Source organism: Geotrypetes seraphini, chromosome 7, assembly GCF_902459505.1.
Source record: "Geotrypetes seraphini chromosome 7, aGeoSer1.1, whole genome shotgun sequence".
NCBI classification, from domain to species: Eukaryota; Metazoa; Chordata; class Amphibia; order Gymnophiona; family Dermophiidae; genus Geotrypetes; species Geotrypetes seraphini.
The window spans coordinates 115,302,190-115,322,239 of record NC_047090.1 but is presented as its reverse complement, the minus strand read 5'-3'; the positions used below and the strand labels follow the sequence as shown (position 1 = coordinate 115,322,239).

At 43.5% G+C, this 20,050-nt stretch overlaps 1 protein-coding gene across 7 annotated transcripts in view; it reads left to right on the top strand.

Annotated features, from left to right (window-relative positions):
• The window catches only part of MGA (MAX dimerization protein MGA), a 479,481-nt gene that overhangs the window by 96,055 nt on the left and 363,376 nt on the right, over positions 1-20,050 (top strand). For all 7 annotated transcript variants that reach the window (XM_033951892.1, XM_033951893.1, XM_033951894.1 and 4 more), the window contains one exon: positions 9,956-10,069. In XM_033951892.1, coding sequence (XP_033807783.1) covers positions 9,956-10,069 — 114 coding nt within the window. The remainder of the gene's footprint in view (positions 1-9,955; positions 10,070-20,050) is intronic.

The following is a 20,050-nucleotide window of genomic DNA, read 5'->3' as shown; positions in this document are numbered from 1 at the left end:
GCCTCCTTCCCATGTCCTTAGTGCCCCTTCCTGTCTTTAGTGCCCCCAGTGCTTCCTTCCCATGTCTTTAGTGCCCTCAGTGCATCCTTCCCATGTTCCTCTCACTGCCTTCCATACTTTGTCCCACCCCCACCCCCACCCCCCAAAGCCAGCCTGCCTTCCTGTCTACCTCTATCCCTCCCTCCCTGGCCAAAGCCAGCCTGCTTGCCTGCCTACCAAGCAAATAAAAAAAAAAAACCTCCCTCCATCCTTTCCCCTGCTCTTGCATTTGGCTGGCCCAGAACGTCCTCTCCGACGTCAGAATTGATGTCGGAAAGAAGACTTCCTGTCGGCTTTAGCAGTAGCGGCAGGGCGGTAAGAGAAGGGGACCCGGGGAAAGGAAGGAGGGAGGGACAGGAAATGATCGCCTGTTCCTTTGTCCCCGAGCACAGCTTCGGGACGCTGTCCCAAAGCTGTGTGTGGGGACAATGCGACAGGAGGTCTGAAAACGGACCTATGGTCATTTTAATCTTGCCGGCCCTGCGCGGACCGGCACTGATCCGCGGACCAGCAGTTGAAGAACAGTGCGCTAGACCACCAGGTAAGGTCTGGGAGTGGGTCAGAGCTAGCGAAAAGTTATTCGCAATTTTTCCCTATTTGTGGGCCGGCTCTGCCCCTAACCTCTGTGAATAAGGAGGGAGAAGTGTGTTTTCATTGCATATTAATGCATTTTGTGCCTCAGTTATCAATTTATCTTACTTATTTGCCCATATTGACACTAACACATTAGTGTCATTTTCTCATTCACAGGTTTTTAACATAGTGTCATTATAGCGATAATCTAATATTGAAAATGTCCAAAATAAAAACAAGACTGCATGTTTGGGCTCATTTATATCATTTGGTGGGATCAGGTAGAGCTGATCTGATCCTGTAGTTGATCTACTGTCAGGGATCTCTAGATATGATCAAGACAGATGAAATTACAGCACTGATGAATTGGTCAGTGACCTAACAACTGGATTACTTGCTCAGTGGTACAAAGAAAACCCAAAATTTAGTGATCTTGTTAAAAATAGCCATGTTAGGATTAAATCAAAGTTGAAATCCATGTGGTAACAAGCCAGCAAACATTTTTTGTGGGCAGGCCAAAACTGGAGGAGAAAGACAGATTTATGGAGAAGCTCAACACACTGATAAGACATATTTATTTGAAAGTGTGACATAGGGCCAGATTCACTAACCTCCTTTTGCATGTGTGATCCGTGGCCGAGTCTTCCTGGCCGACCGATCCACAATGTGTCCTCATACAAATGGGGGTGATCGGAGGCACGCCCCATACCAACAACACAGATTGTTGCAGAGCGATCCCAACACATGTGCAGACCATCTTCTTTGCCTGTAGATGGTCTGCGCATGCGCTTGCTCTCCCTGAAGAAAACTTTGCTTTTTTATTTTTTGACTTTAGCGAGCCCGTATTTTTTTGTTTTTTTTTATTATTTATTTATCATTTTATAATTATTTATCAAGTATAAACTTGTACAGAAAGTAAAATTTAAGTCAGAAGTACATAACCAATTAATCAAATCAGGAATACAAACTTAGTAGTGAATAACCATATTAATCAGAATTGAATCCACAACATAAAGTTTACTTAAATTTTAACTCAAGTCCTCTACAACGGATCAAGATAGAACAAGAGCGGATTTAATAATAAAAAATAATATATCATAGAAGAATGCCACGGCTAATCTAATCAAGATTTTAGACTGAGCTCAGGGTTCCCTAAAAATACTTCTTATCTAGGGCTAGATCTTATCTTTTTCTTTCTCCAGGTGTAACAACGACAGGAAAACCATCAGCTGGAAAGGTTCAAAGAAGACATATTTCTGTGAAGAATAATAAACTATACATTTGCATGGGTGACGTAAATAAGGCTAACACTCCTGGTTTTAATAATAGAAATTCTTTACGACGTCTCTGGGTTTCTCTAGCAAGATCTGGATACATTTGTATTTGCATTCCTAAAAAAGGTTTTTGTTTATTTTTAAAGAAAAGTCTCAATAGCCAATTTTTGTCTGGGGCCAAAGTCACTGTTAATAATAAAGTTGCAGGCACTGCCCGTTCACTATTTTGAGGATTCCAATAAAGTGGATACATCCACTTGGTTATAACCCACGGTTTTAAAGCGGGGCTGCACTGCGGCGTGTTCTGGGACAGGTTAAAACCATGGGCTCGCACTGCAGGGAAGGGTGGCAGCAGAGGGAGACGAGTGCTGCTTGAACACTTGGCAGAGAAGCAGGCAGGAAGGCAGAGAGGCGGGGCGGCAGAGAGCAGAAGAGTCGGGGCGGCAGAGAGATTTGGTGCTCGAACACACAGGCAGGCAGGGCGGCATAGAGTAGGAGAGTCGGGGCGGCAGAAAGACTTGCTGCTTGAACATACAGAGGCAGAGAGCAGGGTTTTTTCAGGGCTGCAGGGCTGGGATTTCAGGGCTAGAGAGCAGGAAAGGATGTGAGCAGATCCTCAGCAGTCGCTTGGTTTTGGATTGGCTAGCCCAGTCGGTGTGCCTGAATTTGTTTAGTGAATTGAGGCCCTTCCTACTTTGCATGCGCGGATCAGATCGGATGCGGATATGCTCAGGAGGAAGGTTAGTGAATTGTGTTGGGGTCGCAAAGTGGTCGGGACACGATCGGTGGGCTTAGTGAATCTAGCCCATAGAGTTATACTGATGTTGGCTCCAATTCTGCCTGTATCAGTGGTATACACATACTTTGTGACTGCAACAAAGAGAAGATTCTTGTGATTCTATTACCCTTTATAATCTAATCAAGATTTCTTAATCACATGTATCCAGTACAGGTTCAAGGCAATTTACAAGGCAAGAGATTCAAGCAGTATCATAGGGAACAGGTTACTAGAGAATGACACGGGGAAAGAATTTGTCCCCGTCTCCATCCCATCCCTGTGAGCTCATCTCCGTGAGCTCGGTCCCCATTTGATCCCATTCACACAAGCCTCGAATAGTTTTATACTGAACTTATTTTATTAAAGTATAGAAAGAAACAATATTCTGTACAATTGTCATCTTATAAATCAAAGTTCTGGCTGCCAAACTAGAGAAAGAGATCTTCAGCTGGCAGGGTTTTGTTTATAAATGTTTATCAACACAACTACCGTGTTTCCCTGAAAATAAGACACTATCTTATATTAATTTTGGGCCCAAAAAAGGCACTAGGTCTTATTTTCGGGGTAGGTCTTATTTTTTTCATGTACAATGATCATCTCTCCCTTCCTCTTCTTCACTCCAATTCTTCCTCTTTCCTTTCTCTCCCCCACATGTGCAGCATTTTTCATCCCCTATCACCCATCCCCTTGTGCAGTATCTATTCCTCCCTCCCATCCCTCTGTGCAGCAGAACTCTTGCAGCTTCTATCCTTCCCTCCCTCTGTGCAGCAGAATCCTTGCAGCTTCTATCCCTCCCATCCCTTGTGCATCAGAACTCTTGAAGCTTCTAGCTCTGTGTTCTTCCCATCCCCTCGTGCAGCATCTTTCTATCCCTCCGCGCCCTCCCCCTCTGACCCATCTCTCCCTCCCATCCAAACTCCGACCGCGAGACCGAAATACCTGTTAACAAACGGCAGTGTCGGCAGCACAGGCTGCATCGCGGCCTTCACACGCCCGGGTGTTCCTCTGCTGCATCACTGATGATGTCATCAGTAATGCAGCACACGAACGCCTGGGCATGAGAAGGCCACGATGCAGCCTGTCCTGCCGACGCTGCCATTTGTTACCAGGTATTTTGGTCTCGTGGTCGGGGTTAGGATGGGTCGGGGGCATGTGGGGTGGTGGGGGGAGCGCTTCCGGTGACTAGGGCTTATTTTCCGAGTAGGGTTTATATTAAGTCCTACCCCGAAAATCATGCTTTGGCTTATTTTCGGGGTAGGTCTTATTTTCGGGGAAACACAGTAATATACCAACGTATCCTAAAGCAAAAAAAAGAAAATAAGTAGAATTTTTTTTCCTACCTTTGTTATCTGGTTTCTGCTTTCCTCATTCTTTTTTTTTTTTTAATTTTTAACATTTTTTAATTTATATCCTTTTACAATTTAACATCAAGCATTACAGTCTTGAAAAGAGATCAGAATATCCAGAAAGAGAAAAATTTAACATATATACAGTGGTACCTTGGATTACGAGCATAATCCGTTCCAGGAGCATGCTCGTAATCCAAAATGCTCGTTTATCAAAGCAAGTTTTCCCATAGAAAATAATGGAAACTCGCTTTGATACGTTCCCACCCCCCCCCCCCCCCGATAACCGGCATCGCTCTCCCCCGCTCGCAAAGGCCCCCTCGCTCCAACCGGCCACCCCCCCTGCGCAAACCGGCCCCCCCGCCCAAACAACTTAAACTTACCCCCCCCTCGTCTAGCGCAGGCACAGATCGTGTGCCTAGAAGATCTTCCGGCTTCTGGCTTCTGCCTGCCTGCCTTGAGCATGTATCTGCGCATGCTCAAGAACTTCTATGTTTCTATGTTTCTAATTCTCCCTCTCGCAGAGATTCTCTGTCTTCCCTTCCATCTTTTCCTTCCCTCCCCCAGGTGTTTTTTAGCATCTCTCTCCTCTTTTCCTCCCCTCAGATCTGGTATCTGCTCCCCAGTCCAGGACATACCTTCTTTTTCTTTATCTCCTCCTTCCATCCAGTTCCCTTCAGTGTCTTCTCTCTCTCTTCCCCATTTCCCTTCAGCATTTTCTCCCCACTCTCTCTTCTCTATTTCTCTTCAACGTGTGTTCCTCTCCACCCCCCTTCAGCACCTTTCACGCGGTCCAGCAACCCCTCCCTCACACTCTCTGCGGTCCAAGCATCTCCCTCCCTTGTGACATCGGGGCACTGTGCAGGAGGGCAAGGTCAGTTCCATGCTGCTTCAGGAAGTAAGAGCTGCTCTCAAGGAGTTGTAAGTGCAGGGTTCCCCCCCCCCTTGCAGCAACAAAACTCTTTAACGCTCCTGCATACACAGTAATGAGACTCAAAATTTTAGCATTACCGCAGTTCCCCATCACCATTTCATTCTGTGCTTTTCAGTTTTAAATATTGATCTTTTCCCTTGTGTTATACCTTCCTAACTTCCCTCCTAGAATCAGGTTACTGCAACAAGGGGTCACACAACTCCCTCCCTTCCTTTCTCTTAACTTCGTGGCAATTTTTAATTTTCTTTCTACAAGCAGCCGGAGCCTTGAAGTTGCATGCGGCTGCCAGAAACTTCCTGTTTCCGGTTGCGTCAGAGGAGAAATTTCTGGCAGCCACACACGACTTCAAGGCTCCGGCTGCTTGTAGGAAGAAAATTAAAATTTGCCATGAAGGGAAGGGAGAGAGATGCCCGGAAGGACGGTGATCATTAGGAAGGAGGGGGGGGGGGGCTTCTGGACTGCACAATCAGTGACCGCTCGCGTTCCCTCCCTTAACTGCGCAGACAAGGCCATTCACTGCTCCATTGGGGGGGTGGTGGCCGGTTGGAGCGAGGGGGCCTTTGCGAGCGGGGGGTAGCGATGCCGGTTATCGGGGGTGGGGGGGGGGGTGGGAACGTATCAAAGCGAGTTTCCATTATTTTCTATGGGGAAACTTGCTTTGATAAACGAGCATTTTGGATTACGAGCATACTCCTGGAACGGAATATGCTCGTAATCCAAGGTACCACTGTATATATGTTAAATTTTTCTCTTTCTGGATATTTTGATCTCTTTTCAAGACTGTAATGCTTGATGGCCTTGTCCCCATACTCGCAGCAACCACTTTTTTCCCCACCGTTTCTGCGGGTTACCCGTGACTAGCCACCGTGTCATTCTCTACAGGTTATATCATATTGTAGTTTGAGAGGAGTGTCTCTCAAACTGTGTGCCTAGGCACAGTGGTGTCCCCCGAAGAGATTCCAGCTTTGCTAAGAAATATTCCAGAATTTTACTTTTTATTAAAATTCCCTTCATAAATATACACTAGAATAGATGACATGCATGTAGCATATGCAAGGTTCTGTCAATGTTATGAGCATCTGTGTGTGCAAGGATACAACCACCCAGACAAGCATCATTCTTTCACATGATTGGTCCTTGAAAACTAACGGCAAGTAATTTTATTTTTATTTTTTATGCAGTAGTTATCCTAACCTGAGCAACAAAGCAATCAAAACTTTGTTATCGTTTGTATCTTCTTATCTTTGCAAACTTGGATTTTCAGATCTGAGAGAAATTAAATTAAAAAAAAAAGAGAGAGCAACTGCAGATGGTGAATGATGAAAGGTGTGTTTACTTGTTGACTATTGAGCCACGTTTTGAGTTAATTTGCACTCAAAAACAAGCATATCCATTACATTGATATTTTATCTACTTTAGTTTCACCATTATTAGTAATTACCCAAACATAGCTTAAAGAACTTTAAATAACTCAAATTTAATTTTTTGTTGGTTTTGCAATTTTATAATTTCAGTGTGCCGCAAAAAAATTTGCTCCGTTTAGTGTGCCATAAAAAACATTTGTGTCGGTGCTAAAAACAAGTTTGAGAGACACTGTCGTAGAGGAAGGATACACTGTTACAATAGGGGAAAAGTTATAACACATTATAGAGGAAGGAGAAAGGTTACATTGTTGCAAGAGGGGGAGATATGTACATCAAGTTGAGGAGGACTGGAGGGCAGAGTTACTGAGCTGAAAGGAATTTATCAAATGGATGTTGGAAGGGCGTTACAGGTTCTTGAAGTGACGTACATGAAAAAGGTGTTGAATGTTTGCTTGAATTTCACTCCCTTGGATGAAGGGTTGATCATCTGGTGGGTGGTGATTCTGGTTGAGGTGAAGAGGGAATTGGAGAACAAGTGGGTTATCTGCTTGGGTGAGTTGGTGTTTAATGCATGGTGTACAATGCAGGAGAGTTTAAACATTCTGGCATTTATAATTATAATCAGCCAGTGAAGCATGCAGCAGTATGCAGAGACATGGTTGAATATCTTTAGGCCCAATATCAGCCTGATTGCAGTGTTCTGTATCAGTTGGAGCTTGTATGTTTGGGAGGAGGTTAAGCCCGTGTAGAGAGAATTGCTAGGACTAGCATTTGAACCAGAGCTGCAAAGTGGTGACTATAGAAGTAAGGTTTGATCAGTCTCAATTGTTTTAGACTGTAGAATGTTTTTTGCCCAAGAAGTTGGATATTTGGGGGTTCATAAGAAATTGTGGCATCAAGCAGGATTCTAAGCACCTTAGAGGCCTTCTCTGTGTTTAGTGTTGCACCAGAGGGGAGGGTTAGTCTCGTGGGTGCTGACTGTGGCATTGTGGAACCAGAGAAGCATGGGTTTGGTGGTGTTTAGTTTTAGCTTGTTGGAGAGTGCCCATGAGTAGATTTTTTCGATGCTTTTGGAAACTTTATTGGAGGCCTCATTAGTATTGGTATAAAGTGGGATTAAGAGGAATATGTAATTTACAAAGGATTGCAGACATTCAACATTGCTAAAGGTGAAGTTGCCCAGGCTGCTCATAAAAAATGTTTTAGAGCACTGGTGAGAGTGGGGACCCCTGAGGAACTCCACAGACTGCTTTCCAGCTTTGGTAGAAGGTGCCATCTCTCCACACACAGTATTCTTGAACCAATTTAGGACAGTTCTGGTTAGACCTAGCTCACTGAATTTGTTCAGTAGGAGCTCATGATCAACAGAGTCAAATGCAGCTGATATGTTGAACTAGAGGAGGACTGATTGGTTCCTCTTGCTGAGCATTTGTTTGATTTTGGTGGTTAGAGTGAGTAGCAGTAATTATGTGCTGTGTTGAGGCCTGAAACCATACTGAGAGGGATGTAGGCAGGAAAATTTGTCCAGGTAGGCTGTGAGTTTCGTACAAACCAGTGTTTCAAGAAGTTTGGTGAGTTAAGGTATTACAGCTATGGGTCTGAAGTTGGAGGATGAGGATAAGTCAGCCCCTTGACTTTTTATGGTGGGTTTGAGAACAATGTGACCTATTTGGGTGGGCAGTTGACCCTTGTACGTCAGTGAGGTTAGACAGTGATTGAGTACATTAGGGAGTATAAGTGTGATGGGCATTTGTTTAGTATGTTGCTTTTGGTAGAAAGCTTGTTTATATGGGGGAGCATTTTATCTGGGGTGAGTGGTTTGAAGATGCTCCAGATTTGATCTATTTTGCAGGGATTCGTGGCAATGGGATCAGGTTGGATCTTAGGGTATATAGTGCTTAATATGCTGATTTCTGCTTCTATGGTCTTAATTTTGTCTTGGAAGTGGTTTGCTAATTCTTGGGCACTGGATTGAGTGTTAGTGACTGCTAAGCCTGGTCTTGGGGGGTGGCAGTAGTTGGAACAGTTACTTGATAACGAAGTCTATTTCTGAGGTTGTCTATTTCTTGGCTTCAGCTATGTGGAGTTTGTAGGATTTTATCACTGTTTTCAGTGCCTGTTTGTTGCTGAGGGAGGGTGTTTTCTATCACTGCCTTTCTAAATGGTGACAGTTTTGTTTCTCAGTCTTTAGAGCATCATTGTACCATGGGGATGTTTGGCTGTCCTGATGTTATGCGGGCGTAGAGGCGCAATGAAGTCTAATGTATGAAGTGTCGCATTCAGTTTCTGATTAGCCGGTTTGTTAGTGGTGCTGCTTATGTAGTGTGATAGCATAAAGGATAGCAGTGAGTGATCAGACCAGGGGACTGCAGACCAGATAGGGTCATTGACTGTGAGCATTGAGCTAGTTGCTATGAAGTCAGTGATAAGACCTTTGTCATGTGTTAGACCAGAGGGAGCCAGTTTTAGGTGAATGTTTGTGAGGAAGGCTTTAAAGTCCTGGGTTATCATGGTATTCCAAAGGTATGTTGATGTCTCTGAGGATGAGCATTCTCATGAATTGACTTGGGGGAAATAGTGGGCAAGACAATAAAGCCGTCGGCACAGTGCGCAGCGGCCACTAAGAAAGCCAATAGAATGTTAGGTATAATTAAGAAGGGTATTACAACCAGAACGAAAGAAATTATCCTGCCGTTGTATCAGGCGATGGTGCGCCCGCATCTGGAGTACTGCGTCCAATATTGGTCGCCGTACCTAAAGAAAGATATGGCGACACTCGAAAGGGTTCAGAAGAGAGCGACACGCTTGATAAAGGGTATGGAAAACCTTTCATACGCTGAAAGATTGGAGAAACTGGGGCTCTTTTCCCTGGAGAAGCGGAGACTTAGAGGGGATATGATAGAGACTTACAGGATCATGAAGGGCATAGAGAAAGTGGAGAGGGACAGATTCGTCAAACTTTTGAAGACTACAAGAACGAGAGGGCATTCGGAAAAATTAAAAGGTGACAGATTCAAAACCAATGCTAGGAAGTTCTTCTTCACCCAGAGGGTGGTGGACACCTGGAATGCGCTTCCAGAGGGCGTGATAGGACAGAGTACGGTTTTGGGGTTCAAGAAGGGATTGGATGATTTCCTGAAGGAAAAGGGGATAGAAGGGTATAGATAGAGGATTACTATACAGGTCCTAGACCTGATGGGCCGCCGCGTGAGCGGACTGCTGGGCATGATGGACCTCTGGTCTGACCCAGCAGAGGCATTACTTATGTTCTTATGTAAGTGTGGCTACACTAAGTTGATCTATTCCTGATGACTCTAATAAATTTGTTAAGTCCAATAAATCAATTGCTGGTTCCTGTTGTTCTTCCGAAGTTTTCTTTTTCCCCATGGAAATGTAATAAATCTTTGAAATAGGCGGAAATGAGTTTTGTGGGACCTTCAAAATCTCCAGAAGATACCTTTTAAACATATCCATGGCTGAAATAGCAGGTTATTTGTGAAAATTAATCAGTCTTAGATTTTGTTTTCTTGTTATGTTTTCCAATATTTTCTGCTTAAAGTTAATATTGCCATTATCTTTCATTAGGAGCTGATTTTGTGCTCCCAGACTTTCCAATTTGTATATTTGAAGTGTTTTCTCTTTTTCAGATGCTGGATTTCCATTTGTTTCCAGGACTGGAAAGACCAATGACTTCACCAAGATTAAAGGTTGGCGAGAGAAATTTAATACAAGCTCAGTGGCTTCTGGATCTAGAAGTGAAGGTAAAAAATTAATTTCAAAGATCAATGGATGTGAAATTAGGTAAATAGTGGTTTAAGTAGACAGAAGTCCACTTAAATTCTGTCTGTCCACTTAAACTCATTCATGTTGAACAGGCTAGCTGCCGATATTCAATGGCACATAAATGGATAGTGCTGCTGAATATTGGCTTTAACAGCTTAAGCCAAAAACAACCACCATAGGGATGATCTGGGGGAGGAGACAGGGGAGATATGCCGGTACTAAGAATATTCAGTGCCTGAGCCCACGTACCTTAGTTGTTCTATTCATATACTGCCCCTAAGTACCCTTTAATCTTCTCTTAGAGAAGAATCACTAGCTTTGCTCTCTAGATCTCAAAGAAACATACACACATATTCCCATTCTTCTAACCCACCGGAAATATCTCTGCTTTCAAATAGGAATACATCATCTCCAATATAGGGTGATACCCTTTGGTCTAGCATCAGCACCCAGAGTATTCACAAAGTGTTTGGTTGTCGTAGCAGCAACACTCTGCTCATATGGCTTTCATGTATTCCCTTATCTGGACAACTGGTTGATAAAAGCATCCTCACCTCAAGCAGCTCAGATAGCAACGGACTCAACCATACATCTCTTAGAACTGGGATTTGCAATCAACCACCAAAAATCCCATCTTCAACGAACCCAAACACTGAAATTGATAGGAGCATTGCTGGATACAACTCAAGCTCCTGCCTATCTTCCTCAGCAGAGGCTCAACAATCTAATTTGCCTCTGCATCCAAGTATCTGCTCAGTAAACTATTTCAGCACATCATATGATGTATCTCCTGGGGCACAGGGCCTCCACAGTACATGTTACTTCATTTGCCTGTTTTCATCTCAGGGATTCCCCAATGGTCTCTAGCTTCTCAGTGGTCTCAAGCCAAAGATCTGCTCTCCCACCATCTCAGAGTCACTTAATTTCTTCGTCAATCTCTGCAGTGGTGGATTATCTCATCCAGCCTCTCTAGGGGCCTTCTTTTTCATGTGCTCCCGCATCAGAAGATCTTAACAACAGATTCATCCTTGTCTGGATGTGGAGCTCATCTAGACAGCCTTCACACTCAAGGACTGGGACTGTTCAAAAACAATAATTTCACGTTAATCAACTAGAACTGTGAACGATAAGCAGAGCACTGAGCACGTTTCAGGATCATCTCCTCAATCAAGTAATTCTGGTATGCTCAGACAATCAAGTCTCTGTACTATTTCAACAAGCAAGGGCACAGGTTTTTGCTTGCTTTGCCAGGAAGCAACTCAAATCTGGAATTGGGCCATTTTGCAAAACATCTTTCCCACAGCAGTGTATCTGGTAGGCAAGCCAAACATTCTGGCAGACAAGCTAAGCAGACACCTTCAACCCCACGAGTGGTCCTTGAACATTAAGACAGTTCAACAAATCTTCTCAACATGGAGAACCCCTCAGATAGATCTGTTTGCTTCTCCCAGCAATCACAAATTTCCACAGTTTTGCTCCAGACTATACTCGCTGCATCGTCTGGAATCCAATGGCTTCCTGATAGACTGCAAACAGATATGAACTAATGTGCACACAGGTGATTATAACACACACCTAACACTTCTCAGTGCTCAGAGAACCGTTTTTAGCTTATGAGACCGCTGGGTGAAGCAAAATTTTAGCCCACTACTGATGCGGCTCAATTTTCAATCATTGCACTGGTCTCTGTAGTATCTTTAACTATAATACTCTCTCACTTTTTTTTGCTTCTTTAAAAACTTTATAAAATACTTTTTGTCTTTTTAAATGCTCAACTTCAAAACATACTTAGCTTTTAATGCAGGGGTTCAACGGGTTCTGACGCGTTTTGCCATGCTGCCTCAGAGAACCCGCATCAACACGAACTTATGTCTGCAAAACATAAAAACAATACAAACAGTATACCAAATGCCTGCCCCCACCATGTCTGCAAAACATAAAAACAATACAAACAGTATACCAAATGTTCTAACTAATTTATCTCTACTACTATTATATAAAATTCTAGCACACTCTGGCACACAGTACCTGTTTTTGCTTCAACCACTCTTGCTAAGACGCTGACCCTACAAACTCCACCCCTTTTATACAACATCCACCCAACCAGGACACGACCCATCTAAACTCCACCTCCTGCCCTCCTGATAGGTCAATGCTCCTCACAGAGTGTCAATCACAACCATTAAAGATAATATAAAGAAAAATTTAAAGAAAAGACCACCAACCTGGACCACCCTAGCAAAATCATGATCCCAAGAAAGCTTGCCATTCTACTTCTCTATTTAACCCCGTGGGTTTGACAAATCCATTCCTGCTCCCTCCTCCACAGTCTGACTGCCAAATTACCTCCCCGGGGCAGGGACATCTCCTAAAAAACTACAAACTTCAAATCCTGTAAGGAATGACTTTGCCTCACCCAGTGTTTAACTAAGGGGACACCCTCTTTACCCTTTCTAAATTTACTTAAATATTAAATGATACGGGTGCGCACAGAGCGCACTGTATATCCAATGTAAAATAAAGAGCATGAGCACTGAATCAAGTATACTACTCCTTGCGTGTTGCAATTTGTTAACCCAGTCAAATTGTGTGGACAGAGGAGACTGCAAAGACATCATATATGTAGATTTCCAAAAAGCCTTTGACAAGGTACCCCATGAATACTTACTTCGGAAACTGAAGAACCATGGGGTGGAAGAAGACGTACATAGATGGATCAGAAACTGGTTGGTGGGTAGGAAACAGAGGGTAGGAGTGAAAGGCCACTACTCGGACTGGAGGAGGGTCACGAGTGGTGTTCCGCAGGGCTCGGTGCTCGGGCCGCTGCTATTTAATATATTTATAAATGATCTAGAAGCAGGGACGAAGAGTGAGATAATAAAATTCGCAGACGACACCAAGCTATTTAGTGGAGCTCAGACTAAAGAGGTCTGTGAAGAATTGCAAAGAGACTGAACAAACTAGGGGAATGGGCGACGAGATGGCAGATGAATTTCAACGTTGAGAAATGTAAAGTACTACATGTGGGAAGCAGAAACCCGAGGTACAGCTATATATTGGGAGGGATGTTATTGAAGGAGAGTACCCAAGAAAGGGACTTGGGGGTAATGGTGGACATGACAATGAAACCGATGGCACAGTGCGCAGCGGCCGCTAAGAGAGCGAATAGAATGCTAGGTATAATCAAAAAGGGTATTACTACCAGAACGAAAGAAGTTATCCTAAACTAAACTAAACTAAACTAAATCTTGGATTTATATACCGCATCATCTCCACTGATGGAGCTCGGCACGGTTTACATGGTTAGGGAAGGAACGGAAATCCAATGGAATTATATAAGTAAGAGAGGAGAGAGGTTTAGGTGTAAGAATGCCAGGAACGGGACGGGGTTACGTTTTGGTTTTGGGGTTACGTTGTATCGGGCGATGGTGCGTCTGCATCTGGAGTACTGCGTCCAATATTGGTCGCCGTATTTTAAGAAGGATATGGTGTTACTTGAGAGGGTTCAGAGGAGAGCGACACGTCTGATAAAAGGTATGGAAAACCTTTCATACGATGAGAGATTGGAGAAATTGGGACTCTTTCCCTGGAGAAGAGGAGACTTAGAGAGGATATGATAGAGACTTACAAGATCATGAAGGGCATAGAGAGAGTGGAGAGGGACAGGTTCTTCAAACTTTCGAAAAATAAAAGAACAAGAGGGCATTTGGAAAAGTTGAAAAGGGACAGATTCAAAACGAATGCTAGGAAGTTCTTCTTTACCCAACGTGTGGTGGACACCTGGAATGCGCTTCCAGAGGGCGTAATAGGGCAGCGTACGGTACTGGGGTTCAAGAAAGGATTGGACAATTTTCTGCTGGAAAAGGGAGTAGAGGGGTATAGATAGAGGATTACTGCACAGGTCCTGGACCTGTTAGGCCACTGTGTATGCAGACTGCTGGGCACGATTGACCTCAAGTCTGACCCAGCTGAGGCATTGCTTATGTTCTTATGTCACCAAGGCATGTGAACATACAGAACATGATCCACATCCTTTATGGCTGCCCTGTATGTCTTCTTCCTGTCTCACTGCTCTACTGAACTGGGACCTAGTTATAAGATCTCCCAAATTTTTCCCCCTTGCATAAGCAAATCGTGGCTTGGATTCAAACTGAGGGTGGTGAACCTTTTGCAAAATATGCCAATATTGTAAAAATTATTTTAATGCAAAAGGCCTTTAGGGTATAACGCAACACGCACAATAAAGGGTTATGTTGTTTTTCAGAAGGCTGTAGTAGAAGGGGCCGTTGGGCATACAAAGCCCGCTTATATGCCTTTTTTATGACTGAATATATATTTGGGTGTTCCTGATAGACTGGACAGACCAATTTCTCTATGCTTTTCCTCTGATCCCCTTAATAGGGAAACTTATATTCAAACATGGGAGCTAGCTATAAAGATTCTCATCAGTGCCAAGGGAACCCACCCCTCTGCAGATTTACCCAATTCTTATTACTCAGAACAAAGGATCCCTACTCCACCCCAGTCTATGTTTGCTGCCTCTAACAGCCTGGTAGCTCTCCCCCAATGCATAAATGATATCAATCTCTCTGCTCCAGTTTCAGTTACCATTGATGTTGCCAGGAAACCTTCCACACAACGATGCTACTACCACTTTTAACAGGACTCGCTTCACTTTATGCTGTACTTTGCAAGCTTTACTTTCAGATGTGTGTCCCCTGTCATCAGTATTGGATTACCTTTTACAGATCTCAGACTCAGGTCTAAAGACTACTTCATTTAGAGTGCACCTCAGTGGCTTTCACATTCCTCTTCACTATAAACCTCTGGCTACATATCCATTGGTTTCCAAATTTATGAAGGGTCTGATGCTCACAAAAATCAAAACCCCTACAATTTCTTGGGATTTCAGTGTTGTACTTTCCACTCTGATGAAGTCACAATTTGAGCCATTGGCATCTTCATCTCTCAAACACCTCACGTGGAAAGTGGTCTTCTTGATTTGCATTACTTCAGCTTGATGTGTCAGCAATCTTCAAGCACTGGTTTCAGATCCACTTTATACAACCTTCTATCATGACAGAGTAGTCCTATGTACTCATCCCAAATTCCCATCAAAAGTCATTTTGGAATTTCACCTCGAACCAGTCTATAGCTCTGCCTGTCTTCTTTCCAAGACCACATTCCCATCCGGGTGAAGCTGCACCTGAAACATTGGGCTGTAAACGTGCTTTGACTTATTACCTGGATCATACAAAGCCTCATAGAACCTCTACTCAGATATTCCTCTCATTTGATCCTAACAGACTGGGAACTCCAGTTACTAAAAGAACAATTTCTACATGGTTAGCAGACTGCATCTCTTTCTGCTATGTTCGGGTTGGGCTACTGTTAGAAGGTAGTGTCACAGCACACAAGGTTAGAGCAATGGCAACCTCAGTTGCTTTTCTTCGTTCCACTCCTATTGAAGACATCAGTAAGGCTATCACCTGGTATTTAATACATACTTTCACGTCCCATTACTGTCTGGAGACTTATTCCAGACAGGACAGTCAGTTCAGCCAAGCAGTTATACAAAATGTATTCTCTACATAGGTGCCAACTTCCCTCTATCTCTTTCGAAGTAGCTAGGGAGTCCCATCTCTGAGAGTATGCTGCCTACTTGTCCTGGCATAAAGCACAGTTACTTATCTGTAACAGGTGTTATCCAGGGACAGCAGGCAGATAGTCTCACAACCCTCCCTTCTCCCCTGGTTGGTTCCTTAGCTTTTTTACTGAACTGATCAGCCAGTGAGCTAAAGAAGTTAAAGTGACAGTACAGTTTTGCACTGTCCGTATTGGGCTCCATGGATGACATCACCCATATGTGAGAATATCTGCCTGCTGTCACTGTTATCCCAGGAAAAGCAGGCAGCATATTCTCACATGTGGGTGACGTCATCCATGTAGCCCCGGTACGGACACTTTAAAAGAGTATTGCCACTTTAAGAAAATCAGAAAGTTTGCAATAGCCTGCATTGTGCATGTGCAAGTGCCTTCCTGCCTGACGATGGTGCGAAGAGGAAGGCTTTGACTTCGTGCGCAACTGGACGGCGTTCTGGGGAAAAAGCAAGTACTACAGAAAGGACGGACTACACCTCAACAAGGAAGGAGCAAGAGTATTGGCAGGCAACATGAAGAGGGTCATCGAAAAGGCTTTAAACTAAAGGACAGGGGAAAGTCGACAGTCGACCACTAGTCGATGGCCCGGGAGACAGGATTCCCCGAAGAAGAAACTACGGACAACTACTCAGACATGGGAGGGGACGACCACATAGCAACTAAGGGAGACAACACAGGAACAGAAAAGGATACCGTGAATTAAACAGTGGAGACTACTAAGCTTAGAAAGTCCAAGAAGATAACACAAAGGGAACTCAAAAGTATGTATACGAATGCTAGAAGTCTGAGAAACAAAATGGGAGAATTAGAGACAATAGCAAGACATGATAAACTGGAAATCATTGGCATAACAGAAACATGGTGGAATGATGAAAACGAAAGGGACACAGTACTACAGGGATACAAACTGTACAGAAGAAACAGAGTAGGGCAGAAAGGAGGAGATATGCCATGTATGTTCAGGAGGGAGTGGAATCTGTTAGAGAGGATACGGCGGAAAGGAAAGAGAAGCTGGACACAATGGTGCAGACAAAAAAATTGGCCTTTACTATCTACCCCCAGGGCAGACGGAGGAGGCAGACTCAGAAATGATAGAGGAAAGTAAACAAGAATGTAAGACAGGTAATGTAATAATCATGGGAGACTTCAATTTCCCGGGGATAGACTGGAACCTGGGAACCTCGAACTGCAGCAAGGAGGCCGAGTTCCTGGAGGTGCTAGGGGACTGCTTCCTGGAACAAATGGTGGGAGAGCCGACGAGAGGAAACGCCACTTGGACTTGGTCCTAAATGGCATTATGGGACCGACAAAAGAAGTAGAAGATCAAATGGGGATGAGCGAACACAACATGATCAACTTTAAACTTGAGATCGGGAAAGGTAAAACCTTAACCACGACCTTAAATTTTAAAAAGGGAAGATATGATAGCATGAGAGCCATGGTGAAACAACGGCTCAAGAAAAAGATGGACAAAGTTAGAATGGTAGATCAGGCATGGTCCATACTGAAAAATACTATCACGGAAGCACAAAATCTCTACATACCGTGGATTTCTAAAGAAAGGAATACTAAAGGCAAAGGCGAACCAGCATGGCTTACTAGAGAGGTGAAGGAAGCCGTAAGAGAAAAAAAGGACTCTTTCAAAAAATGGAAACGCACGAAAATGACTGAAGCTTGGAACAAACACAAAGATGATCAGAAGAAATGTCACAAGGCAGTGAGGGAAGCCAAAAAGGACTTGGTCCTCGGTTCATACATTCACCTCTCATTATTGTCTGGATACTTTCTCCAGAAGGGATGGACAGTTTGGCCAAACAGTATTACAAAATTTATTCTCCTAAGTTGCCAACTCTCCCACCATCCCATTGAGGTTAGCTTGGAGGTCACCCACTAGTGAGAATACCTGCCTGCTTGTCCTGGGATAAAGCAATGTTACTTACCGTAACAGTTGTTATCCAGGGACAGCAGGCAACTATTCTCATGTCCCACCCACCTCCCCTGGGTTGGCTTCTCTGCTAGCTACCTGAACTGAGGAGACACGCCCGGACCATCGGGCGGGAAGGCACTGGCACATGCGCGGTGCGGGCATCTCGAAACTTCTAAGTTTCTTCAAGCAAGACATGCTTGTGAGACGTCCGTATCGGGGCTCTGTCGGATGACATCACCCACTAGTGAGAATAGCTGCCTGCTGTCCCTGGATAACAACTGTTACGGTAAGTAACATTGCTTTCTCTCCTTCTCTGTCAGGAGGCTCAGGAGATCTGGCTTTGGGTGATTGCTCGCAACATCTTTCTCAAAGCAGTCTACATTCAAGAGAAACAGAATTTCTTGGCAGATAAACTCAGCAGAATTCTTCAACCTCACGAGTGGATGCTCAGTTCTACAGCTCTTCATCCTGTTTTTTCTCAATGGGGGACGCCTCAAGTGGATCTGTTTGCGTCTCCCCATAACAAGTTGCCCCAATTCTGCTCTAGACTGTACTTTCCTCATTGTCTGGAGGCGGTTGCACAGGTTCTTTTATGCGTTTCCACCCATGTTTCATGTTTATAAAAATTTGATGCAAATGCTTATAACATAATTTTAAAGCAAATTACAAATATAAAAAGGGGTAATAAGAATATTTTTACACACATGTTAGCAAAAATAGACAGACTTACAGACAACAATGGGAGAAGGGGGTAGAACTCCAAATTTTTTTTGAAAAAGATAACAATGAAGGGTCAAACAATGTGGAGGGGCTAAAAGCAGAAGCAAAAATGTTTAGAAAAAGACCTACAAAATAAGTTTGATTGGTGAATTTTAATTTCTGAAAGCATCTTTAAAAATAAACATTTTAAAGTTGTCTAGAGCAGATTCTCCTCTCATATATCCAGGCAAAGTATTCCATAATTGAGGTGCAGCTATTGAAAATATTTCTGTTTGTCTCGTGCCGATAATTTTAAGAGATGGTACTGAAAAAAGGTTTTGGTCAGAGGACCGCAGAGTTCTGGATGGAGTAAGTGGGGAGTGTGTGGTCCAGTGGTTAAAGCTACAGCCTTAGCACCCTGGGGTTGTGGGTTCAAATCCACGCTGCTCCTTGTGACCCTGGGCAAGTCACTTAATCCCCCCATTGCCCCAGGTACATTAGATAAATTGTGAGCCCCCCAGGACAGACAGGGAAAAATGCTTGAGTTCCTGAATAAATTAACGTGAACTGTTCTGAGCTTCCTTGGGAGAATGGTATAGAAAATGGAATAAATAAATAAATAAGTATAAGGGATCAGTAACCTGTCCAAAAAAGTAGGCAGATTAGATTGGCGGATCTTAAATTAAAGTAATGCTATTTTATAGGTAATACGATGGAGTATTGGCAACCAATGTGCATTTTTAAAAGAGGTGTTACATGGTCATACTTTTTTGAATTTGTTATGATTTTTATTGCCTTGTTTTGGATAAGTTGAAGTCTCCTTATTTGTTTTTGGGTGATGCCTTTTAGAAGAGAATTACAATAATCGAGTTTTGAAATAACCAGAGAAAGGTTTAGACAAATTCCTGGAGGAAAAGTCCATAGTCTTTTATTAAGACATGGAGGAAGCCTCTGCTTGCCCTTTATTGATAGCATGGAATGTTGCTACTCTTTGGCTTTTGGCCAGGTACTAGTGACCTGGATTGGCCACCATGAGAACGGGCTACTGGGCTTGATGGACCATTGGTCTGACCCAGTAAGGCTATTCTTATGATCTTATTACAGAATGCTACACAGAAAAAATCATGCTAACAGAATACCGCAGTCACACATGACAGGAATAGTGTTAGAGTGCAACTAGGGCAGCTGTCCCTGGTCAGAGAGAACCTAAGCCAGCTGGAAGTTAAAGAAACACTGCCTAGGCTTTGCGGTCCCCAGTTATGTCTAACACCAGCTCTAGCAGGATATATATTTCAAATCTGATATATTCTAATCACAAAATAGAAATAAAATTAATTTTTCTACCTTTTGTTGTCTCTGGTTTCTGCTTTCATCTTCTTTTCACTCTCTTCCTTCCAGCGTCTGCCTTCTCTGTCTCTTCAATCCAGCATCTGCCCCTTCCATCCACTGTCTGCCCTCCCCCTTCCATATGGCATCTGTCTTCTTTCTATGCCCTTCTCCCCTTTCTATCCAGCCTGTGCCCCCTCTCTCTGTTTTAAATGATTCATTTCAGCTTCACTGCTCTCTTCATTTTCTCCTATACCAGATCTAGCATCTTTGTACCTCTCTGCTTATTACATTACATTAGAGATTTCTATTCCGCCATTACCTTGCTCTATTCTATTTTGTGGTT